This window comes from Callorhinus ursinus, unplaced genomic scaffold (assembly GCF_003265705.2).
Source record: "Callorhinus ursinus isolate GAN/ISIS: 27379988/994484 unplaced genomic scaffold, GSC_fseal_2.0 scaffold25, whole genome shotgun sequence".
Classification (NCBI taxonomy): Eukaryota; Metazoa; Chordata; class Mammalia; order Carnivora; family Otariidae; genus Callorhinus; species Callorhinus ursinus.
In genome coordinates, this window is record NW_027397087.1 from 20,183,417 (window position 1) to 20,209,894 (window position 26,478).

At 36.1% G+C, this 26,478-nt stretch overlaps 1 protein-coding gene and 1 non-coding gene across 4 annotated transcripts in view; both read left to right on the forward strand.

Moving 5' to 3' along the window:
• Positions 1-26,478, forward strand: part of UNC13C (unc-13 homolog C) — a 651,156-nt gene that overhangs the window by 284,708 nt on the left and 339,970 nt on the right. For all 3 annotated transcript variants that reach the window (XM_073877030.1, XM_073877032.1, XM_073877031.1), the window contains 3 exons: positions 20,476-20,645; positions 23,746-23,861; positions 25,936-26,099. In XM_073877030.1, coding sequence (XP_073733131.1) covers positions 20,476-20,645; positions 23,746-23,861; positions 25,936-26,099 — 450 coding nt within the window. The remainder of the gene's footprint in view (positions 1-20,475; positions 20,646-23,745; positions 23,862-25,935; positions 26,100-26,478) is intronic.
• Positions 11,567-11,672, forward strand: LOC112833504 (U6 spliceosomal RNA). The gene has a single exon (XR_003210656.1). It is a non-coding gene; the product is annotated as a U6 spliceosomal RNA (small nuclear RNA).

The window sequence follows — 26,478 nt, forward strand, 5'->3', positions numbered from 1 at the left end:
AAGTACATAGATTCAACTTAAAGTTTCAAGGCACCTGCATTTTCATTTTAGTGATAAAGATTAGCTAATGTAGATGCCAAAATATCACAGATGCTGTCAGGTGTTTTGTTGTGTTTGTGCAGTGGCTTGGTTTTTTCTTTTTTCCTTTTGGATTCCATCTCTTGGCATTTTCTATATTATCCAGCTCAAAAGGGTTCTGGAGAGGACTAAAGTGTAAACCATGTTACTATGTATGAATTCTTAAACAAAATTACTCCATTCTAAATCATTGATTGAAGCTTAGACTTAAGTGGAAAAGCTAATTGGCGTGTAAGATTTCCTAACATTTCTTCTCTTCTTTAGCAATTCATTGGTGATCACTGCAGAAGTCTCCCATAAGCTGTGCTGTGTTGCTGATATTTGGAATGAGAGGGCTGTTAGCCAATAGCATTTACCTTTATGATTGTTGCTCCTGCCAAGTGTGGTGTTCAGATAAAGTCTGATCAGGCACTTATTACAACTGCAACTTGTTACTGACATTTCCATCATTGCTTTAGAGTCTCTTAGAAGAATAGCAGCTCTTCTTTTCTAACAAAGACTGAGGGCAAATTAGGTGCCATAGAAACTAATGGTGACTAATTCTGTTCTCTTCCCAGAGATAAATTCTGGCTATTTAGTTGAACCCTTTTTCTCTGGCCAGAAGTAGTCAGAAGCTCTTGAAATGTCTCTTTGAGATGGAGGGGGCAGGGGAAGGGGAAGGGGGTTGGAAAAAGGTACTTTTTATTAGTTTTTTTTTCCTTTCTTTTTTTCCTCCTTTTCTCCTTTTTTGGTGGACCAGTCTGGGAAGGAGGAATGTGTTGCACAAATATTGTATATATACATTTCATTTAATGTATAAGTATGCTCCCTAAAGTCAACATAATATGAAAAGTAGGTCTCACCTACCTGATTAGCAAAGATTTAAAAGTGATAATACTCAGTATTTGTGAGATTATAGAGAAAGAGTTATTAGGGTAAGCACATACATGCTTTCTGGAGGATATTTTAGTAATGCAGGTGTGATTTTGTGTGTATCTATATGCAGATGTGTATGTGATTGCATGCCTTCCAACCTAGAAAATCCACTTTTAGTAATTTGTCAAACTGAAATAGTTTTACAAATTCATAAAAATACACATACAAGGTATTCTTTGTAGTGCTGTAGCAGTAAACCGGAAACTACCTAAATGCCCAACTACTGTCTATGGGGGAGGCGGGCATAAACTGAATAAATTAGGGCACATCCATATAATGCAGTATATCATGTCACTAAAAAGAATGTAATCATGTGTGTGTCTGGATGTACATGATATATTAAGTTTAAAAAGTCAAGATGCCAAATGGTATGTATAGTATAATCCCACATTGGTAAAAATTCAAATTAGATACACTTATATAGAGAAAATAATGTGTCTATCTTTTAAAGGTAAATACTAATAGTAAACAGTTTTGAATTAAAATATTGACAATGACATTTAATAAGTAATGCACTGAATACAAATACATAATAACAGGAATTGTGTTCATTGCAGTGAAAACTGGTAAAGGGATGCTCAACCTTTTCTTTTTTTTTTTTTTAAGATTTTATTTATTTATTTGAGAGAGAGAGAGAGAGACAGCATGAGAGGGGAGAAGGTCAGAGCGAGAAGCAGACTCCCCGCTGAGCAGGGAGCCCGATGGGGGACTCGATCCCAGGACTCCGGGATCATGACCTGAGCCGAAGGCAGTCGCTTAACCAACTGAGCCCCCCAGGCACCCCTAGTGCTCAACCTTTTCTTAAGTCTGTAAAGCATCTATCTACTTATAAAGAATGACTACAGAACATTAGTGATAATAAAATGGTTCATCTTTATAAAGCACTATTATTTTTTTCCAAAGCATTTTTATACCATAATTTTCTTTGCAAATCTCTCATTGTGCTACCTAATACAAAAATGTTTATTATTTATCAGTTATTTTCCTGAAGTAAGATTTAGAAAAACACTTAGCAATAGGAGTTTTATCTCTCAAGATGCAAATGCTAAGGCCTCTCAGGGAATGTCAAAGAAATGCTGCAAGGAATAAGAATGAGAACCACAAAAGTACTTCTGGCTAAGTGTATAGTTTTACATATCTCTCTAGGGCACTTTCTGCGTAAGTTTAGCCTAAATGCTGGCCTGTTTGCTCTTCCATTTAGTCCCTGAAGTTTCTGCAGTGTGTTCTGTGTATCTCAGGGAACTAAACTCCAAAGGTTACATTTTCCAGATTTTCTTGCTCAGTAGGTTTAGGTGTGAGGAGGCCCTTGGATAAGATCAGAGGTGGGAGGACAGGGGAAGCCATAGTGTTTCTTTACTTCTCTCTCTGCCTTGGACAGCACCACCATTATCTGAGTCTCCTCCATGATTCAAGCTCCTGTTGGATGGGACCCCCTCTCTGTGGTCCAAGTTCCTATCTACCATTTCCCATTGTGTAGTCTTGGCACCCTTGTCAGTGAACCTTTGTACGCAACTGGTGGCAATGCAAAATAGTATAGCTATTATGGAAAACAGTATGGATTTTTCTTAACAAATTGAGAATAAAACTACCATAGGATCAAACAATCCATTTCTGGGTATTTACCTAAAAAGAAAAAAATGAAATCAGAATCTCAAAGACATAATAGTACTCCCATGTTCACTGCAGCATTATTGGTAGTAGCCAAGATGTGGAAACTACCTAAATGTCATCAATAGGTGAATGAATAAAGAAGATGTGATATGTACATACGATTCAATATCATTTAGCAATTGCTGCATTCTGCGATATGCACCAACAGGGATGAACTTTGGAGACTTTATGCAAAGTGAAATAAGTCAGTCACAGAAGACAAACATTGCATGATTCCACTTAAATGAGGTAACAAAAAGAATATATTCGTAGAATCACACCCTAGAATGGTAATTTCCAGGAGCTGGGGAGAGGGGGAATTGGCAAGTTACTAATCAACAGGCACAAAGTTTCAATTAAGCAAGAGAAATAAATTCTATACATCTGCTCCACAACATTACATCTGCAGTCAACAATACTATACCATATGCTAAAACATTTGTTAAGGGCGTAAAAAAAAAAAATACAAAGCTACAGAAATGAAGAGTATGGCATTGTCATAAAGGCAGACATATAGATTAATGGAAGAGAATAGAGAGCCCCCAAATAAACCCTCACCTAAAATAGTATTTTTAATATCTGAGTGAGATTTTATTGCATGGGTATTCATCAATTATTTAATCAATTTCCTGTTTTGATAACTAGACTAATTAAAAGTTCTCCTGTTTCCTATATCTGCAGTAACTTGTTCTTCGCTATTAAAGGCAAATGATATTTATATGTTTGAGTGATAGAATTAGCTGCATTAGTTAGATATAATTAAAAACCTACTAAGTACCCAGTCCCTTCTAAGTGTTACGTATATAATCATCTTTAAATGATAATTATTGATATTCTAATTTTATAGATTAGACATGGAGACTCAATGTAACTGCATTACTTGCCCAAAGTCATACTGCTAGTAAGGGGCTCAAATGAAATTTGAATCAGGCAGATATTTTTCCAAGCCTGCTCTATTATTCCATCATACCTAATACACCTTGCTTTTGTAAGTAAAATGAAAATGGTGTAACTTAGGGGTGCCTGGGTGGCTCAGTGGGTTAAGCATCTGCCTTCAGCTCAGGTCATGATCTCAGGGTCCTGGGATTGAGCCCTGCATCTGGCTCCCTGCTCAGCAGAGAGTCATCTTCTCCCTCTTCCTGTGCCCCCCACCCCATTTGTACTCTCCTACTCTCAAATAAATAAAATATTTTTAAAAAGAAAAGAAAATGGTATAACTTCTATAAATCACAGATCTTGGAATATTTGAGCTACAATAGGACAACCATGAAACATGGCAACATGCACCGCTCCTGGCTCTTTACAGTTAAATTTAGAGGTCATTGGCATACATCTTTATTTCATTGACAAGTAAGTTTAAGAAAAAAAATGCATGTTGCCACTGAAAGTCAGACTTGGGAAGATAATGTCTTTATTCAAATGTCAAATAAATGTCAAATACATATCCAAAGTAGACTTTATTTCTGACTTCAAACCAATGGTTTAATTTCAGCTACCTAATTATGCCACTAATTGGAATATGCATATTTGTAATATTTAATGAGTAACAAAAAAGAGTGTGATTACTCTTACTATAATACTTATTTTTTTATTTAAGTATAGTTGACACACAATGTTACATTAATTTCTGGTATACATCATTGTGATTCAACAACTCTATATGTCATGCTTGCTCACCAGATGTGTGGCCACTATCTTTCACCATACAGTGCTATTACAATAATATTGACTCTATTTCCTGTCCTGTACATTTTATTCCTATGGCTTATTCATTCCATAACTGGAAGCCTTTAACTTCCATGCCTCCTCATCATTTGCCCATCTTCCTACACTCCTTTCCTCTAGCAGCCATCAGTTCTCTGTATTTATATATCTGATTCTTGTTGTTTATTCATTTGTTTTTTAGAATCCACATATGAGTAAATCCATATGGTATTTGTCTTTCTCAGTCTTATTTATTTCACTTAGCATAATACCCTCTACATTCATCTGTGTTGTCTCAAATGGCATAATCTCATCCTTTTTAATGACTAAGTAAATTTCCTGTTTGTGTGTACACATGTGTATCTTCTTTATCCATTCATCCAGCAGTGGACACTTAGGTTGCTTCCATATCTTGGCTATAATAAATAATCCTTCAGTGAACACAGGGGTGCACATATCTTTTTGAATACTACTCAGTAGTAGAACTAGTGGATCATATGGTATTTCTATTTTTGATTTTTTGAGGAACCTCCATACTGTTTTCCAAAGTGGCTGTACCAACATTCCCACCAACAGTACACAAGGGTTCCTTTTTCCTCCACATCCTTGCCAACACAAAATAGAAAGCTTTTGCATAGCAAAGGGAACTATCAACAAAAGCAACCTACTGAATGAGAGAAGATACTTGCAAATGATATATCTGATAAGGGGTTGATCCAAAATATGTAAAGAATTTATAAAACTCAACACCAAAAAACCCCCACAAACAATTATGTTAAAAAAAAATGGGCAGAGTACTTGAATGGACATTTTTCCAAAGAAGATATGCAAATAGCCAACAGACACACAAAAAAGGTGCTCAACATCACTAATCACCAGGGAGATGTAAATCAAAACCACAATATGCAACTGATAAATTATTGAACACTACATCTGAAACTAATGATGTACCATATGTTGGCTAATTGAACTTAAAAAATGGGGCAAGTAACCCTGAAATTTGTATGGAACCAGAAAAGACCCTGAATAGCCAGAGGAATGTTGAAAAAGAAAAGCAAAGCTGGTAGCATCACAATTCTGGACTTCCAGCTCTATTACAAAGCTATAATCAGCAAGACAGTATGGTACTGGCACAAAAACAGACACATAGATCAATGGAACAGAATAGAGAGCCCAGAAATGGACCCTCAACTCTATGGTCAACTCATCTTCGACAAAGCAGGAAAGAATGTCCAATGGAAAAAACAGTGTCTTCAACAAATGGTGTTGGGAAAATTGGACAGCCACATGCCAAGAATGAAACTGGACCATTTCCAAAATAGACTCCAAATGGTTGAAAGACCTAAATGTGAGACAGGAGTCCATCAAAATCCTAGAGAACACAGGCAGCAACCTCTTCAACCTCAGCCACAGCAACTTCTTCCTAGAAAGATGGCCAAAGGCAAGGGAAGCAAGGGCAAAAATGAACTATTGGGACTTCATCAAGATAAAAAGCTTTTATGGTGATTAACATAACAATAAAAAATAAAAAAAAAGATAAAAAGCTTTTGCACAGCAAAGGAAACAGTCAACAAAACCAAAAGACCACCGTCAAAATGGGAGAAGATATTTGCAAATGACGTGTCAGATAAAGGGCTAGTATCCGAAATCTATAAAGAACTTAAACAAACTCAACACCCAAAGAACAAATAGTCCAATCAAGAAATGGGCAGAAGACATGAACAGACATTTCTTTTTTTTTTTAAAGATTTATTTATTTGAGAGAGTGAGAATGAGAGAGAGAGAGCACATGAGAGGGGGCGAGGGTCAGAGGGAGAAGCAGGATCCCCGCCGAGCAGGGAGCCCGATGCGGGACTCGATCTCGGGACTCTGGGATCATGACCTGAGCCGAAGGCAGTCGCTTAACCAACTGAGCCACCCAGGCACCCATGAACAGACATTTCTGCAAAGAAGACATCCAAATGGCCAACAGACACATGGAAAAGTGCTCAACATCGCTCGGCATCAGGGAAATCCAAATCAAAACCTCAATGAGATACCTCCTCACACCAGTCAGAATGGCTAAAATTAACAAGTCAGGAAACGACAGATGTTGGCGGGGATGCAGAGAATGGGGAACCCTCATACACTGTTGGTGGGAATGCAAAATGGGGCAGCCACCCTGGAAAATAGTACGGAGGTTCCTCAAAAAGTTGAAAATAGAGCTACTGTACAACCCAGCAATTGTACTACTGGATATTTACCCCAAAGATACAAATGTAGTCACCCGAAGGGGTACGTGCACCCCAGTGTTTATAGCAGCAATGTCCACAATAGCCAAACTGTGGAAAGAGCCCAGATGTCCATCAACAGATGAATGGATAAAGAAGATGTGGTATATATATATATATATGCAATGGAATATTATGCAGCCATCAAAAAACCCCGAAATCTTGCCATTTGCAACGACGTGGATGGAACTAGAGGGTATTATGCTAAACAAAATAAGTCAATCAGAGAAAGACAAGTATCATATTATCTCACTGATATGAGGAATTCTTAATCTCAGGAAACAAACTGAGGGTTACTGGAGGGTAGGGGGGTGGGAGGGATGGGGTGGCTGGGTGACGGACATTGGGGAAGGTGTGTGCCATGGTGAGCGCTGTGAATTGTGTAAGACTGATGAATCACAGAGCTGTACCTCTGAAACAAATAATACATTATATGTTATTAAAAAAAAAGTAGGAAGGGAAAAATGAACAGGGGGAAATCAGAGGGGGAGGTGAACCATGAGAGACTATGGACTCTGAGAAACAAACTGAGGGTTCTAGAGGGGAGGAGGTGGGTGGATAGGTTAGCCTGGTGATGGGTATTAAAGAGGGCACATGTTGCATGGAGCACTGGGTGTTATACGCAAACAGTGAATCATGGAACACTACATCAAAAACTAATGATATAATGTATGGTGATTAACATAACATAATAAAATAAGATTTAAAAAGCAAAAAAATAAAATAATAAAATATATATGCCTTCAAAAGGAAAAAAAAACACGAGATATACCTTGTACCTGTCAGAATGGCAAATCAAAAAGATAGGAAATAACAAGTGGTGGTGAGAATGTGGAGAAAAAGGAACCCTGTGATATTTTTTTAGTAAGCAATTTTGAATATCCACTTGCTACAGTTACTAGGGATTGAAACATAAAAAAGAATAAAAACAGAAAACTGCCAGGGAAGTTTCACTCAGAGGTGATATTTTCTCTGGGTCTTGAAAGACAGGTAAATGTTCATCAGGTAGAGGGATAGGGAAAAGAAATCCTTGTCCTAAGAAACACAATGAACAATGTGTCTGCAGTGGAAAAATACATGGTGAATCAACGAAATGGTGATTAGAAACCACACCCATCTTGCATAATGCATACTCTTACAGAGCTATTCATTTCTCCTGTTGTTGAGAAAGCTATTTGGTCCTCCAGTTTTCTACCTGCTATTTTTACTTGAAATCTATTTGAGATATAGTATTATATGAATTTAAGGTGTACAAAACCTTAATTTGACACATTTATGTATTTTTATATTACTGTTGTAGCAATAGTGCCTCTCTCATGTCACATAATTATTTTTTTGTGGTGGGAATAAAGATTTTAGTCTCTCAGCATATTAGATGATTATTATAATGTTATCTGATTCACTGTGCTATGCATTAGCTCTCCAGGACTTACATGTCTACTAATTGCAAGTTTGTACCCTTAAATAAAACGTCTCCTATTGTACCAACCCCAGCCTCTGATAGTCACCATTTTACTCTTTTTACTAGTTTGTTTTTTTAGACTCCATATATAAATGATACCATATAGATCTTCTAATCTCTGTCTTTGTAAGTGGTCTCTCTCTTCACAGCAAAATGGACACTGAAGTATTTGTCTAAAGGTTTTTTACCTTTATTATTTTAACATTATTAATTTTTATTAATAGTAATATTTTAATAGCATTTAATAATTCTTAAGACAGCTATTAAAATTTTATTCTGCAACAGTAGTATCTGTGAAGAAAATACTGGATATAAAGAGAATATAAGACTTTGAGATATTCATGATCTCTTTGTGGGGCTTGAAGGTGGGGCAGACAGATGGGTCTATCTTATAAAGGTGTTACTTTGCCCTTTTGTTCTCGGATCTGTTAACGGTATAAGGGCTTCTTTCAGCCAACCCTTAAATGCTAGTGAATGAATTCCTCTTCACCTCCTGTCCTTTTTCAAAATAATAATATAATTTCTTGTTCTTATTTTTATCATCTTGGTCATTAATTTATAGAATGGATCTACAATGCCCAATTACTATAAAGAAAAACCTCAGGAAAACTTAAAAATGAAATGTTGGGGACTGTTTTTTGATCCTGATACCCATAACTCAGTTGTCCTTAAAAATGCAGGTGGGAATAGCTGGTGTGCACTGTCCCTGGGTTTTGAACGTAGAGTCTGTTCATCTACTGTAATAGAATTCAGAGGTAATAGGGTTGGGATCTTAATTCAGGCACAAATGAGACATCAATATGGCAATGGAAGTGGATTACATAATTCATAATAAATCACTAAAAGGAAATGTGAACACCGTCTCACAGTATTTCCATTTGGTGGGTCAGAGTTTAAAGAATTAAGCTATAACTAGAGAATTTAATTACTGTTCAAAAGGCTGCTGCTTTGCCTCAGGATGGCTCTTGCCGGTTTCTGGCTGCTGATTTTCTCAATGTTCTGCCTGGAAGCCTTAGTTAAAATGGGATTATTTACAATTACTAGATATTTTAAAATATACTTTTGTTGATTGCATCAGATAAATATGAAGAATAAAATAAAAATGTTTACTAATTCTGCCACCTATATTTCGATACATACCCTTACAGCTTCTTTCAGTGCAAACACACACACACACATTTATTCATATGTATTTAATATCTCTTATTAATATTTCTGTTAACCAAACCCGGTATAATACCATTTAAAATATAGAATTCTCATTTGCTACACTTAAAAATGTGTGGCTATAATTTTACATAATTTTAATAGACACGATTTTTAATGTAACATCACTTCCTATTGGCTTTTTTCCTGACAAAGTTGCCACGTGAGATCTATTTTACTTGCTTCATTAGATCTAGTGCCACTCTAGGTGCAGTTTTCATTCTTCAGACAACTGTTTGTTAATATACTACATTAGTAATGACTTCCCAGTACAGTACAATTACTTGGGCAAGGGCTTCTTTCTTCCCATCGAATTCAGACTTTATGGACTTTATGAAATTCATGGACATCTCTCAATGTAAAGCAACTTTTCTCAGAATGTGTTAAACTCTGATAACTTGGCTAAGGCCTGGGTTTTATTTTTGTTTTGTTACTTTGTTTTTTTGTTTTGTTTTTTGCTTTAATCATTGGAGATATATTGGACTTTCCCCAGGAAACTCTAAATCTAAAAATATTTGCATTGAGACCATTTGCAAAGTTGGAATAAATAATTACAAAGAAATTAGTCGTTTGAATGGCTTCCAAAAAAAAAAAAAATTGGCCCAGTAGCGATTGGCTCTGTAGAGATACGGTGCCTGTGATTTAAAAACAAAACATAGACACACACAAAATTCCTGAGTCAGAGGGGGAAATGTTTTCCTTCAATTTAGGAAGAAATAAAATATATTCTTATGGAAACAAAACCAGTCTTTAACAATTAAAAAAACATAAAATTAGACATATGAACCATCCTTTAAGAAGGGAATTTTTTTAAAAGGAAAACTACAAAGCAATGGCTCTAACAATATTTATTTTATTTATCAAGAGTTTGTGTAGTAAAATATTTTTTCTCTAGTGATTAAAAAAAAAAAAAAAAGCCAAATTCACAAACTGGTAAACTAAACCAGAAGTCTTGGTTAGCTAATTAACCAGGTTGGATATGGTCTAGTAGAGGAAGATTTAATGGGGCTACATTTTTTTTTCTATTATATGTGACGGAATTTTTTTTTATATGTAAGGATATTTCTCTTGCTGTCAAGTTTTGTTTCCTATGTGAGCCTATCATTTCCCACCTGAAATGCAAAACTTTGTGTTTTCATAAAAGTCAGAGTTTATGAAACACATGTTAAATAGTTAAGAAGAGACCTAAAACACATTGGGTGTAAAAAATAGTAACAGCTCATAAATTAAATGTTTTAAATTATTTTGTATATAATCAAGCAAAATGAACTTTGTAGTTTATTTACCTATTTGATTTTATTAGAATTTCATTCACTTTCACATTAAGCCACAGATCTAGATTAATAAAAAGCAGTTGATTTCATTCAACAAGAATTCCAGGTATAGGCATTTGAGGGCCAGTAAAGTAACTAAATTATTCCATCAAAGAACAAAGCTTATTCCACTTACCTGTTCTAACATCTTTAGTGAAAGCTGTTCTGTATCCATATTCCAGAATAATAAAAGAGGAAAACGTAACAGAGAAGACCAGAAGACTTTGGCTTATATCTAATTGGCAGAACTATGTTAAGTGGTCCTCTCCAATTACAAGGAAGGCTGAGATACTGCATGAAAGTAGAAAAGGAAAAGGAGGGGTTGAAAGGTTGTTGAGTAAATGCATTTATAGTGTCGGCTACCTTCCACCTCGTTGACTATTCAACGTTTATATACAACCTTTCTATCTCTATATTTAATTTAAATAAAATGAATTCATCCTATCCCTTCTGAGGTAGGTAATACCAAAATTTTATACAGTTAGTGCATTTAGCTTGAAGTCTGTGATCTTTGGGTAGTCTCTGCATCTGCTCCAGGTTTGGTTCCTTGTGATCCTGGGACTTATTAATTAAAGGCATGTCATCTTCCTCCAAAATTCCCAATGTAGTATTGTGATGAGAGAAGAAGATGGGGTAACAACAATTTAAAAGTCTCATTCAGTAACAGGGAAGTGGGAAAGACATGACCATTGTTGGTACCTTAGCAAATATAGAATCCTACTGGACACCTGTAGACACCTACTAGACACTCTGGGCTTTCTGATCCTAGCAGCAGGAGTAGTTACTTGGCTAACCAATCTGGCAGGCCCTTGTGCTTTCCAGATGAATTTCTTTTATCCATTCTCCTCCAAGTTATTGGTTCTACATCTGGGGAGACCTTCCTCACTCAATATGTCCATGTCCACACTCTAAGCAGGTACTCTGGAAAGTGCAAGCAAATGAAAGAGGGCTCTAAAAATAATTAAAAGGTACTCACTTCGCAGGACCTATACTAAAATCAGAAAAATACAGAGGAGATTAGCATGGCCCCTGCACGAGGATGACATACAAATTAGCGAAGCATTCCTTATTTGATGATGATGAGGATAAGAAGCAGCATAGGACTAAGGCATTTACAGGGCGCCTGGGTGGTTCAGTTGGTTAAGCGTCCGACTCTTGATTTTGGCTCAGGTCATGATCTCAGGGTTGTGAGATCGAGGCCCACACTGGGCTCACACACTGGGCCTGAAACCTGCTTGGGATTCTCTCCCTCTCTCTCTCATTAAAAAAAAAAAAAGAAGAAGAAGAAGCATTTACTTTAAGTATAGCTGTAGCCCGCCTGAGGCACATTTGATAATACTCTTCCCTGGAAAATTTACCAAGATTCCAGGAGATGGGCTTCAAGACAATTTTATGAGTAACCACATGAACCTGCAAACTTCAACTCTTCACTGCCGGCTCCTCTGCTCTAATTTCTTTCTCTTGACCTAATGGTTGCTGCCTCAACCTCTGCAAAATAGTAAGCATGCCAAGGCGAGAATGAATGCAACACTGCTGATTTCATCTTTGCCACTAAATTCCCTTCATTGTCACTCAGAGACTTCCTGAAGGAAAGTGTTTGAAAAGCCCAGGGGCAACAATTTTATCTCTTTTTGAAGTTGCACTTAGAAACCCTTGCTTGTTACCTGTACATTACATTTTTTATATACAGAAGCAGCTGGCTTTTCTCAACCTTGTAGGGTTCCAAATTTATGATATCCTCAGTCAATTTATATTGCGGGACACAAGCAGAGTGAGCCTCTTTGGGCATAGCTGGGCCCCCTTGCATCTCTGCTTTCAAACTGTCTGGATTTAGTTTGAGTGCATCTCCGCTGTAGTGCATTTTTGATAGCAGCTGGACTTAATAAACACGTGGCAACATTCTAAATGTTATCCCAACCATTCACATCATAGAAAAGCTTTGCTTGGCATGTGCTCAGAGTCGCAAGGTATAGCAAGCAACAGTTTGACCTGCTGTTCTGCTATTGCACTTGGCAATGACTTGGCTTTCCAGGCTGAGGTCATGAAATCTTCGCTGGCTGCCCCCATCATGTCCTCCACAGTCAGTTCCACACAAGTCCTGGTATTGAAGTCCCCTCCATTTTTTCAAAGTTACTGCATTCGTCAATATTCTTAGTTGCAGACGAACTAGAGTTTGCTCTAATTAGTTTTAGGCGGAAACAGATTATTTCCTACGCTGTTAGGTTGCTCAAGACTGTGAAAGGCAGAGGACCTGCCTTTGAAGACCCTGTAGAGAAACTGTCCAATTCCATCACAAGGTTTCCCTGGAGAAAACAACATTGCCATCATTAACCAATATTTTTGCTCTGCAAGACTAACTACCAGAAACTTTACATCAAAATACTAAAGGCTCTGCCACGACTGTTGCCAAATGAGCAAATTCTCAGAATAGAACCACTGCTTCACTTTAATTTTGAGTTCAGATCTTACTTGAATGGAGGTCAAATATCTGGGCCATTACTACAAAGGAAGCTAGGAATGTGAGTTATCTACCTTCAGTCTTGGGAAGAAGAGGAACATAAAGAGGAATGTAGCCAAAATGGAAGGAGAATGTTCAGAGAGTCTGAACACCCACATGTGATGATTCTTCACCACACTATCCTGAACTAAATATGCATTGTAAAATCCACGTGGAATTTCCAGTATTTGCAATAGCAGTCCCACAATTGTCTTTACTCTGTGGAGATAAAAAATAAAAGTTTCTGACAGCTTAAACTTGAAACATAATAGCAAACATTGTTTAAGTATTATTTACAAAAAGCTCTTTGGGAGAGAGAAAGTAGGAACTGGCATCTCTTTATGAGAAAAAAAACAGAACAAATGTTAGTAATAGAAGATGTTAATAATAGAGGAATCTGGCTGGGGGACATGCAGGGACTCTCTGTATTCTCTTTACACTTTTCTCTAAATCTATAATCTAAATTTAAAGATTTACTTAATTAAGAAATGAAAAAAAATAGAATCAGTGAGAAATACAGAGATATTCAAATTCCCTTACCCAAAATCATAAGAATCAGGGCACACTGTTGATTATGTTTGTTCTGAATCCATTACTATCACATGCACTTTATTTTGACATTAAAGAAGGAAGAGTATGGTTGGTTGAATTATCTAACCTCACTAAGTCTCGTTCATGTCTGTACATTAATAAGGGCTCTGAAAATTACTGCTATGTGGGTGAATGAGTAGCTGGGTGTATGGGTGAGGGAATGGTAAACTCTTGATGGTACAATAACAAAAAATACAAACCAAATTAATGAAGAAAATAATGGAAATGTGAGCAGTCATTTGGAAGGTGTACTTCCATCTGGTACAGAGAAGTTATTTCTAACAGGAATTTGAAAAGAGATATTACAGTATTGTCTCTCTCTCCATTTGATAAATACACATACAGAAACACACAATGTGTATGTGTGCATATACAGTTATGAATTATGTACAAGGAAAAGTTATAATACATGTATACATATATCGTTATACTGTTTTATATGGATTACTATTTGTGTGTGTATATGCGTGTGTGTGTGTCTGTGTATCAAGCTAAAAATCTTTAAATTTATAACAAAAACTAGAGCCTCAAATACTTATTCTTACAAATGAGACAGTATATTTTGATTTTGTTAAATAATGGATTCTAGAAATATTTACCAATCTTTATGATCCAGAGTTTGCTGTTTATTGCACTTGTTATTTGCAGGTAAAAAATTTTTACGTGTCTGTCTTCTAGGACCTACATGAACTCTGGTGGTTTATTTTATCAAAAGGTGACAAAAAAGGATTTATTTCTGTTTTTGTAATATTTTGCATTTTAAGTTTATGGCAATGATAATTTTGATTGATATTCTAAGTTTTCTTTCATTTTTCTAAGAATGACACAAATGAGCTGAGAACTGGGTTTTTTGTTTCTACATTGATTTTTTTATTTTTAATAGCAAAGAAATTAAAATCTGAGCTATTTTTAATATAAATTTTGGGTTAAATGCTAAAAATTTCTCTCAGTATCCTCACTACTATACTTTCAGGTGTGTTATCTTTGGAATTCTGAATTAGATAGGAGACAGCTGTCCTGTCATCTATCCCAACCGCTCTCCTTGGTTTGAAAGTGGTTTTGTTTGCTGCAATGGATACAGCATAATTGATTAGTTATTTTTCCTTCCCCACTATTTCCACCATCGGAAATAGCTATCAAAATTGGAGAATTTCTTTGATATACATGATATTTCTAAGAATGACATTATTTTTCCTTCAAATATAATAAAGGGAATTTTTTTGGCAAAACTTTGTGGATTTTTTTTTAAAGATTTTATTTATTTATTTGACAGAGAGAGAGAGACAGTGAGAGAGGGAACACAAGCAGGGGGAGTGGGAGAGGGAGAAGCAGGCTTCCCGCTGAGCAGGGAGCCCGATGCGAGGCTCGATCCCAGGACCCTGGGATCATGACCTGAGCCGAAGGCAGACGCTTAATGACTGAGCCACCCAGGTGCCCCAACTTTGTAGATTTTTTAATGAACATTTTGTGAATGCTAGATGCATGCCAGAAATTGTAAGAATAGAAATATTAATAAACCTATCTTACCTTCAAAAATAACTTATGAAATGACATTATATTAATGACTACTATAGATCAAACAAATGTCTGTCACTGTACTAACTGCTGTAAGATATTTCACTTAATTTCTATAAATATCTTCTAAGATAGGTATCATTAACCCCATTTTATAGATAAACAGATTCATAGAGGCTAAGTCAGGTAGAAGTAGTGGTTCTTAAACCCTATTAGACCTAATGACCCCCTTTGTATAAAGTAATTTACAATGACTTTTTTATGCTGAAACAAAATAATATGTAATTTAATGTATCAATATAATTTAAAAAAATGAGCCTCATGTTCCAAAAGAAAAATAAATGTCTAATGTAATGTGTTCTAATACTATTTTAACATATAAGAGTAAAATACAGCTGTCCTCGAATACGTAAGTAAGTAGTTACATGCTTACATGTTGGTAGAATTAGCATATATGTGACCATCTCCACTACAGACTGATACAAATACTTTGATTCAGATACTCTGAGCGATTTTGACATTGGTAGTATAATTTCTCAAAGTGAAAAACAGCTCTTGGTAAAGTTCTGAACAGCAACAACAACAATTTTCCTTTGGTTAGTGATTTAGACACTAGCTGTTTTCTAAAAAATTTCTATGTCTTAAAATACACAAAAGAGTTGGTGTTTATATGTAAAAAAAAAATAAGTCTCAAACTGAGGTGATTTTCAATGCGTTTGGCATCTTTATTAATGCCTTTGCATCATTTCAAATCATACAGGCTGTCCAGTAGATGGTAAGGTGTCCAAATCCCAGGCCTACCCCACCTAATGCCACTAGTGCCCCTAAATGTTTATAGCAACCAGAAAAAAAAAAAAAGTCCCAGAAATTGCCAAAGTGCTCTATGTAGAAAGCTCTAGCATTACATAAAAATAGTGGGGCTTATTTTTCACATTGCCATGTTATACTGCAAGTTTTATTATTAAATGCACTGTATTATCTTGCCTCATAGGTTAATGGGAGAGAGAGAACTCTGTCAATTGTCCTTAAGTATTTTTTATAAAAAAGATTTTATTTATTTGACAGAGAGAGAGTGAGAGAGGGAACACAAGCAGGGGGCGTGGGAGAGGGAGAAGTCCTCCCGCGGAGCAGAGAGCCAGATGCGCTGCTCCATCCCAGGACCCTGGGATCATAACCTGAGCCCAAGGCAGATGCCCAACGACTGAGCCACCCAGGCGCCCATGTCCTTAAGTATTTTTTATGCCGTGAGTCCATTTGGCAATCTGGTGAAAACCATGGACGCTTTTCAAAATCATTTATTTGTAAATTCCTAAGATAAAATATATAGAATTGAAAGAATCAATTATTTTGAAGAATACTTTTAGTACAGTAAATGATAGTTACAGATAACATTACAAGTTTCATAACAATAGTAATGTTACATATAAATATCTTGGTTTTATTGGTGACAAAATCTTCCAGGTACTCATAATACAGCTGTGGTTTGTTGTTTATGTTCATAATTGAAGGAAAATAAAGGTGAAAGTATTTTATTATTTATTTTTTCAAGTTGTTTAAATTCTAGTTAACATACAATGTAATTTTAGTTTCAGGTGTAGAAGTTAGTGATTCATCAGTTGCATATAACATCCAGTGCTCATTGCATCACGAGCCCTCCTTAATGCCTATCACCCAGTTACCCCGTTCCCCCACCTACCTCCCCTCCAGCAAACCTTAGTTTGTTCTCTATAGTTGAGTCCATTTTCTGATTTGCCTCTCTTTTCCCCCCATATGCATCTGTTTTTTTCCTTAAATTCCACATATGAATGAAATCATATATTGTCTTTCTCTGACTTATTTTGCTTGGCATAATACACTCTAGCTCAATCCCCGTTGTTGCAGATGGAAAAACTTCATTCTTTTTTATGACTGAGTAATATTCCATTGTATATGTGCCACATCTCCTTTATCCATTCATCAGCCAATGGACATGTGGGCTCTTTTCATAATTTGGCTATTGTTGCTAATGCTGCTATAAGCATTGGGGTGCTGTGCCCCTTTGAATCAGCATTTTTTTTATCCTTTGGGTAAATACTTAGTAGTGCAATTGCTGGATCATAGGGTAGTTCTATCTTTTTTGTTTTTTGTTTTTTTCATTTTTTAATTTAAATTCAATTTAATTAACATATAGTGTATTATTAGCTTCAGGGGTAGAATTTAGTGATTCATCAGTTGCATATACCACCTAGTGCTCATTACTTCAAGTGTCCTCCTTAATGCCCATCACCCAATTACCCCATCCCCCCACCCACCTCCCCTCCAGCAACCCTCACTTTGTTCTCTGTAGTTAAGAGTGTCTTATGGTTTGCCTCCCTCACTATTTTTTATCTTATTTTTCATTCTCTTCCCCTATGTTCATGTGTTTTGTTTCTTAAATTCCACATTTGAGTGAAATTACATGGTATTTGTCTTTTTCTGACTGACTTATTTTGCTTAGCATAATACCCTTTAGTTCCAGCCATATCATTGCAAATGGCAAGATTTCATTCTTATTGATAGCTAAGTAATACTCCAGTGTGTGTGTGTGTGTGTGTGTGTGTGTGTGTGTGTGTGTATTAGATATATATACACACACCACATCTTTATCCATTCATCTGATGATGGACATCTGGGCTTTTCCATATTTTGGCTATTGTGGACATTGCTGCTATAAACATTGGGGTGCATGTGCCCCTTCAAATCACTTTGTTTGTATTCTTTGGATAAATACCTAGTAGTGCAATTGCTAGGTCATAAGATAGTTCTATTTTTAACTTTTTGAGGAACCTCCATATGTTTTCCAGAGTGGCTGCACCAGTTTGCATTCCCTCCAACAGTGTAAGAAGGTTCCCTTATCTCTGCATCCTCGCTAACATCTGTTGTTTCCTGAGTTATTAATTTTAGCCATTCTGACTGGTGTGAGGTGGTATCTCATTGTGGTTTTGATTTGTATTTCCCTGATGTCAGATGATGTTGAGCATTTTTTCATGTGTCTGTTGCCCATTTGGATGTCTTCTTTAGAGAAATGTCTGTCTATGTCTTCTGCCCATTTCTTTTTTTTTTAGGCTTCAGGAAGTTTTTTTAAAATTTTTTTATTGTTATGTTAATCACCATATATTACATCATTAGTTTTTGATGTAGTGTTCCATGATTCATTGTTTGTGCATAACACCCAGTGCTCCACGCAGAACGTGTCCTCTTTAATACCCATCACCAGGCTAACCCATCCCCCCACCCTCCTCCCCTTTAGAACCTTCAGTTTGTTTTTCAGAGTCCATCGTCTCTCATGGTTCGTCTCCCCGTCCGACTTACTCCCCTTCATTCTTCCCCTCCTGCTATCTTCTTCTTTTCCTTTTTTCTTAACATATGTTGCATTATTTGTTTCAGAAGTACAGAACTGTGATTCAACAGTCTTGCACAATTCACAGCACTCACCATAGCACATACCCTACCCAATGTCTATCACCCAGCCACCCCATCCCTCCCACCCCCCACCACTCAGCAACACTCAGTTTGTTTCCTGAGATTAAGAATTCCTCACATCAGTGAGGTCATATGATACATGTCTTTCTCTGATTGACTTATTTCACTCAGCATAACTCCCTCCAGTTCCATCCACGTCGTTGCAAATGGCAAGATCTCATTCCTTTTGATGTCTTCTGCCCATTTCTTAACTGGATTTTTTTTGGAGGGGTGAGTTTGGTAAATTCTTTATAGATTTTGGATACTAGCCCTTTATCTGAAATGTCATTTGTGAATATCTTCTCCCATTCTGTAGGTTGCCTTTTAGTTTTGTGGATTGTTTCCTTTGCTGTGCAAAAGCTTTTCAGCTTGATGAAGTCCCAATAGTTCAGTTTTGCTTTTGTATCCCTTGCCTCTGGAGACCTTTCTAGCAAGAGGTTGCTGTGGCTGAGGTCAAAGAGGTTGCTGTCTGTGTTCTCCTCTAGGGTTTTGATGGATTCCTGTCTCCCATTTAGGTCTTTCATCCATTTTGAATTTTTTTGTGTATGGTTTAAGAAAGTATCCAGTTTCATTCTTCTGCATGTGCAATTGCTGAATCATAGGGTAGTTCTATTTTTAACTTTTTGAGGAACCTCCATACTGTTTTCCAGAGTGGCTACATGAGTTTGTATTCCCACCAACAGTGTAGAGGGTTCCCCTTTCTCCACTTCCTTGCTAATATCTGTTGTTTTCTGTGTTGTTAATTTTAGCCATTCTGACTGGTGTGAAGTGATATCTCATTGTAGTTTTTATTTGTATTTCCTTGATGATGAGTGATGTCGAACATCTTTTCATGTATCTGTTAGCCATCTGTATGTCTTCTTTGGAAAAATGTCTATTCATGTCTTCTGCCCATTGTTTGACTGGATTATTTGTTTTTGGGGTGTTGAGTTTTATAAGTTCTTTATGTATTTTTGATGTTCAGAATTTATCCACTGACCCCATGTTGAAGATCCTTATGCTAGAGTGAATGCATATGTAGAGCAAACTGGAGCTCATCATTGATCATCCTAACTGGCTCAATAGATACCAAAAAAAGTTAGAAAGAGCAGGTGATGACCCGATGCTTAAAGGATGATTGGTTGGCAGGCAGAGAAGCATAGGGAAGAGTGTATACAAAAGCCACAGGGTCAGGAAACACCATAATATGTGTCAGCAATGCTAACATTGTATGCGTGGGCTTCAACAAGAGTAAGTGGGGGAAACCTTGAAGTGAGAAATGGATTAAAGTGTGCAGTTTATTCCTAAAAACAGAGCGTTTTGCTCTAATTCTAATTGATTTAACAGTATCTTACATACTTAGTGGGATCTTTAGTATTAAGTAGTGGCACATAACTGTGTTGTCATTTATACTCTGTGACATCCATAGCAGTAAAATTAGCTTTATATTGATGGTGCAGTATTTTCTGAGCATGGCTGTGTTTTTCTAGAAAACCACTGCAAATAGGAAATATATCAAAGAGAAAATACACTAAATATTTTTGACCCGTATTTGATTATATTTAGTTCAGTTAAAGGAATTATGTTGGAATGGAATATGATTACCCCTTATTAACATTGCTTAACTAATGCAACATTTTTCAATATCCCTGACACCTGTACCATCCTGTAGATGGAATGGGTCAGTGGGAAATCTCATTTATTAGGTAACATACTATGCCCTTCTGGATTAGATAGATTTAAAATGAGTTGCTAACATCAAATGCCATTTAGAGCATTACCAGTGGTTGTTAACTTATCCACATTTATTTTCAGTGAATGCCATAACTCCACAGATCGAATCAAAGTCAGAGTGTGGGATGAAGATGATGACATTAAATCCAGAGTCAAGCAACATTTCAAAAAGGAGTCAGATGATTTTTTGGGACAGACAATTGTAGAAGTGAGGACCCTGAGTGGAGAGATGGATGTCTGGTACAACTTAGGTGACTATTTTTAAATTTACTTGAAAAACAGTTAAATAAACTTCAGAATATCTGTGGCCTGCATTATTCTCATATAACTAAAAATAATCAATGTGTTTCTACAACATTCTGCTGAAACATTTATTCAAATTCAGTATTATTGAAAGATGTCGGTAAATTTGAGATGAAAAGAGAAAGTCTTTCAAAAAATCTACTGGGTGTCTTTTAGGAGAAAAATATCCCATTCTTGCTTTTTAATTCATAAATATAGCTTCAAAAACTTTGCTGAATGGATAGAAAAAAAATAACCTATGACTTTATGCTGTTTGACTTACTTCCTTTTGGTTCCTTAGTGAAATTTTAGCAATAAAGGAAAAGTGTATTTTGGATATCTTTCGAATGATGATATAAAAGTAAGGTTTCATTGGCAAAGCCATACATATGTGGACTTAGGTTTACTCTGCTGATAAAGATACTGAGAATATGTTTAGTTGGCATGACTTTTTAAATGAAACTTTATTATGGAACCAAAAATTAAATAAAGTTTTATTTTGACTTTTACACTAATTGGATAATAACCCAGAATCTTCAGTGCTGATTTAATACTAGCAAAAATTATATGGATTGGCTCAGTTTCTATTAAGGACATGATCCAAAATACCTTAAAAAAACAACAACATGTTTGCCTATAGCTGATACACAATGTTCCATTAGGTTAAGGTGTACAACATAGTGATTCAACTTTGTATGTTATGCTGTGCTCATACAAGTGTAGCTACATTCCATCACCATGCGACACTGTTACAATATTATTGACTATATTCCCTGTGCTATACATTTTATTTCCATCAATGATTTACTCATTCCATAACTGGAAGCCTGTTTCTCCCACTCCCCTTTACCTATTTTGCCCATTCCCCCACCCCCATTCACTCATGGGGAATCTAAAAGACAAAACAATGAATAAACAAAAAACAGAATCAGATCTATCAATAAAGAGAACAAACTGATGATTGCCAAATGCAAAATTTTTTAGTCCTATCATCTAAAATGTTTTAATTAAAATTTTAAGGGCTGGTTAAGTCAAAGAAGTGTTTATACAGTCCCAGGATTACAAAGAGTTTCCATTCAGGTTATCAATATATTGTAGTAAATTAAAGAGAGCTTTTGGCTTTTTGAAAAACCCACATACTTCAAATAATGAAATATTTGACAAAGTAAAGGGATAAAGTTGTAGAATTAATGAAACTCTAAATAATACAATAATTTTAAAGAATGAAACATATATAACTTATCTGGATACAAATGATTCAAGCTAGACTAAGAACCCAATATCAAAATATATTTGAAAGAAATCTTCCTTAAAGAAAATTGGTGCTTTTACATTATTGATGCAATTTTTCAGTTATAGTGATAATCCTCCTGTGTCTTGTTTATACTATAAGACAATTTTCTATATGAAAACGGAGATGTTAGGTAAAAGTAAACTTCAGGCCATTAGCTCTGTGCAATACTCACAAATTGTGTTGTAAAGTGGTTTACTTATACATAGACTTTTTTTCTGTAGTAAGTTAGCATGTCCTTGAATTGAGGCAGTTAGAATCCAAAACAGAAATTCCTTAAGTCGTTCTTTTGAGAAAAGAATGATTCTTTTGATGTTCTTTGCCTCCTGTCACATGTTTTTTGATGTGGGTAAATTCAGTTTGCCAAGGAGCTTGAATGAGCTATTAGTAAAATCAGTAAAAATCGGCTATTCAGCTCTTATGCTGAAATGGTCCTTCCATGTATGGTGAGGAAAATATGCAACAGAACAGGGAAATCTTTGCCTGTTCACCGTCAGTTTTTATATTTGCGCCCTCATTTACTGATATTGGGAGTTTTAGAGGAGAGAGAAGGAGGGAGGCTGTGAAGGACAGGTTTTAGATTTGTGTAAAATCCCTTAGTAGGTTCAATCCCCATAAGTACCATATTTGTACTCTCTGGATAGTGATCATCCTTCATCACATAGGATTCATTCCACCATGTAGAGGAGGACTTGGCCAAAAGCCCTGGGCATCTAAGCAGAGCCTGTGTCCCATATGTCTCTGGGGATGATGATGGTTAAAATCAAAGAACCAGTAATGCTCCCTGGGACTTTGGACAGAAGTCTGTGACAGAAGGATCCCAGAATTTGCATTTCTTTTGGCCCCAGCAGAGAACTTTAACATTTGTTGAAAATCAACTATCTTCCAGCCAGTAGGAGAAACTCTCACGATTCTGGCACTCCTCGGGGAAGAATCTTCATAACATAATCACTCAAATATTAACAATGAAAAGTCAGCAGACATTCCACAGACCTCATGATTTAAATGTATCTTTTATGACTGTAAATACAGTCATGCTTAGGAAGAAAGTAAGTCTTTGCCACTTTCTCTGTCACTCTACCTCCTTGTGTTTTATTTGTGAAATGGGTCAGCTTGCCTCTTTTTGTTTCATCTGTGAAGTAGAGATCAAATGTAGGTCTATGTACATTCAAACCCTAGGAATTTTGTGATTATGCTTTTTTTTTTCTCTTAAAGCTACTGATCAGGTCATATTGAACACACATACACATTATTTGACTGAATTGATTACACACTGATTCTGTCCCAATAAACAGTTAATCCAACACATTAGTAAACACAGGCCATAGACTGTATGTCTTTAGGAATCACTGATAAAACTATGAACAAATTTTTGTTAGAGCTTTGACTCATCCTTTCAAGCATAGAAAGAGAAATGAAAGCTTTTACATGGAATAGTTTTCTGATTAATTGTATTTTTAAGTTATCTTGCTTTTAATTGCCCAAACAATGAATTTCATTGTAGAAACTGATCAAGTACACAGAAGTTTGTATCAGAATGGCAGAGTCTTCTGATTAAGCTTTTTGGTTTGAAGTATCTGTAATGTGGTTTGACACTTAGTGACATGATAGGCACATTATTTTAAATCATGTTTACCAGAATCATGATGGCTAGTTAATAATTAAACCTGATCTAGAAAAGTGGCTTTTAGCCATGTAAGCCTTTTTAAAGCTTTTGAGAATTTCTTTGAGCAATATGGTATTTTCAAAAATGACCAATTACTGTTTCACTTTATCAGAGAAACGGACAGATAAGTCAGCTGTGTCTGGGGCCATTCGATTGAAAATCAATGTGGAAATAAAAGGAGAGGAGAAGGTTGCCCCATACCATATACAATATACATGTTTACATGAGGTAAGCGAATTGAATTGTATTAATAATAAAACCTAGAAAAGAAATAGGTCTTTGTGGATCATATAACAAGATATTTGGCTTAAAAGTATAATTGAATTAGGTTTGTGCAAATTGAATTTGTTCCTGGAGTTTTGACCCTGTACTATGTACTACATGTGAGGTGCTAGGGAATCATACAGCCTACGTCCTGCTCTCTGAAGAGTGCGCAGATGTCCTCAACTGAGAGTCAGAACAAACACATGAGGCAGGTATTAACAAACAAGGCAATAAGATGATAATAAGTAGACCAAGGAGGAAGAAAAATATCAAAAGCATTCGTTAAAAAAAAGGTTATGACAAATATTTTGGAAGCATTAAACCTGCAGTACTTTAGTAATACAGGAGAGGATCTAAATATGATTATTTTTGAGAACTCTGAGTTAGTGTTCAGATTTTATTAAAGATTGAGTTGGGAGTATTAGAAATACAAAAATGCTGATATTGCATCAGTGGTTTTTGGTAGTCATTGTAATAAGCAATGATTTTTTTTTCTTTTTCTAGAATAACAAAGGGCTTCATACATATTGAACTATCCTCCATTTTAATTACTGATCCCACAAACATGTTGGGAATGGAAAGGATCAAAATTTCCTTACCACCCAGGGACAGTAGAGAATATATCTGCCCCAAAAGTAGGGCTTGGTGGGCTTAGAGGTTAGACTACCCAATCTGAATCCAAAGGGCAGAATCACTTCAGTGTAGAATACAGACACATAGTCTTTTTTTTTAAAAAAAGATTTTATTTATTTGACAGAGAGAGACACAGCAAGAGAGGGAACACAAGCAGAGGGAGTGGGAGAGGGAGAAGCAGGCTTCCCGCCGAGCAGGGAGCCCGATGCGGGGCTCGATCCCAAGACCCTGGGATCATGACCTGAGCCGAAGACAGACGCTTAACGACTGAACCACCCAGGCGCCCCAGACACATAGTCTTTTGTTTCTGTTGGATGTTTTGCATCTAAGAGCTTAGAGCTGTCCCCAGAGCCTTTCTCTGATATAAATGACTCTTGTTCCGTGTATCAGAAAATAAGAGGTGAAGCTGAGGAAGGTACCTTTCCCCATGTTCAGAGAGGTGGAGAAGATAATACCTTCCTAAGGTAGAAAAAGATAACAGAATATTTGCTCTTTGCATATAATCTTTCCTAAATGTATCTATGAAAATTTATGTGTGGAATTATTTGCACTTCCATTTTACTAAAGAATGAATGGGGAACAGTATTTAAATCATTTACACCTTACACATAATTAGATATGGGACCCAAGCTTAAGTTCCTGACTCCAATCTGGCCAGTGATATTACTCCTTTAAGAAAGGTGGTTCAGTTTTCAAATCAATAAATAGAAATCCCTGAACTGGCAGGATGGAGAGCCAACTCTGGCCTTATAGTTTGGACAGAGAATATTTGGGATCAGAGGAACAACAGTATACTTTGCTTTTCAGAGTCCTTTTCTGCTAGTCCAAGAACCAAAAAGAATTAAATTCAAGGAAGGGTCCTCTAGTGACCCAGGCTGCATCCATGTAGCAGTTCCCAAACATGTTAAAAGCAAAAAGAAATTGTATATAGTGATTTTTACTTCATTACAGAATTCTCAAACATTCATTTTAACTTCAATTCATAGCTTCTGACTCCTACCATTTCACAGTCAAAGCCCTTTATATACTAGAATTCTGTATTAACATAGCCAAAATCACAGTATTCATCTAGGGCCCTATAGTTTATTCAGAGCCCATGAGTGTAAAATATGTTCTAGCATGTAGAAATATTAACATACAAAAATTTATACTTCCTTCTACAATGAATTTTTATGTATGAAACATCTGAATCTTTGATTCTGTGTAGACATAGGCAGAAATAAAACCAATTTGCATAAATATGAGATGAGTTAGGATACAAATCCAATATATTCCTATTGCTTCTATATGCTGATGAAACATTAGATGCAATCACAATGCAAATATAAATTACTGAGAGTTACAGTTACATATTTCTGGCCTATTCTGAGGAATTACTGAACAATTGAAAACCACTTACTTTTAGAATCTCTTCCATTACTTGACTGAAGTGAAGTCTAATGGTGGAGTGAAAATCCCAGAGGTCAAAGGGGAGGAAGCCTGGAAGGTTTTCTTTGATGATGCTTCCCAAGAAATAGTCGATGAATTTGCCATGCGTTATGGGATTGAATCCATTTATCAAGCTATGACGTAAGTACTCTAAAACTCCTACAGTGCTTGAAAATCTCTGTTGAAATCTAAAGAAAAAGAAAAGCATTCATCTCCTTTCTTCTAATTCAAATGAAATTTTGATTACAAAGTCAATTACATTTGAATGTGCTCATTTGGTGCTGGCCACTCTCTCTCACAGCTATAAAGTGTTAAGGATTTGGTAATTTGCTACAACCATTTCTTCCCAAACCTCATTTTGTTCTCAGAGAGTGCTCCGTTGAGAAACAGCATTTGCAACACCTGGGAACTTGGAAAATGCAAATTCCCCACCCTACTCCAAACCTACTGAATCAGAAACTCTCAGAGTGGGGCCCAGTGATGTGTGTTTTAATAAGCCCTCTGGATGCTTCTTATAAGC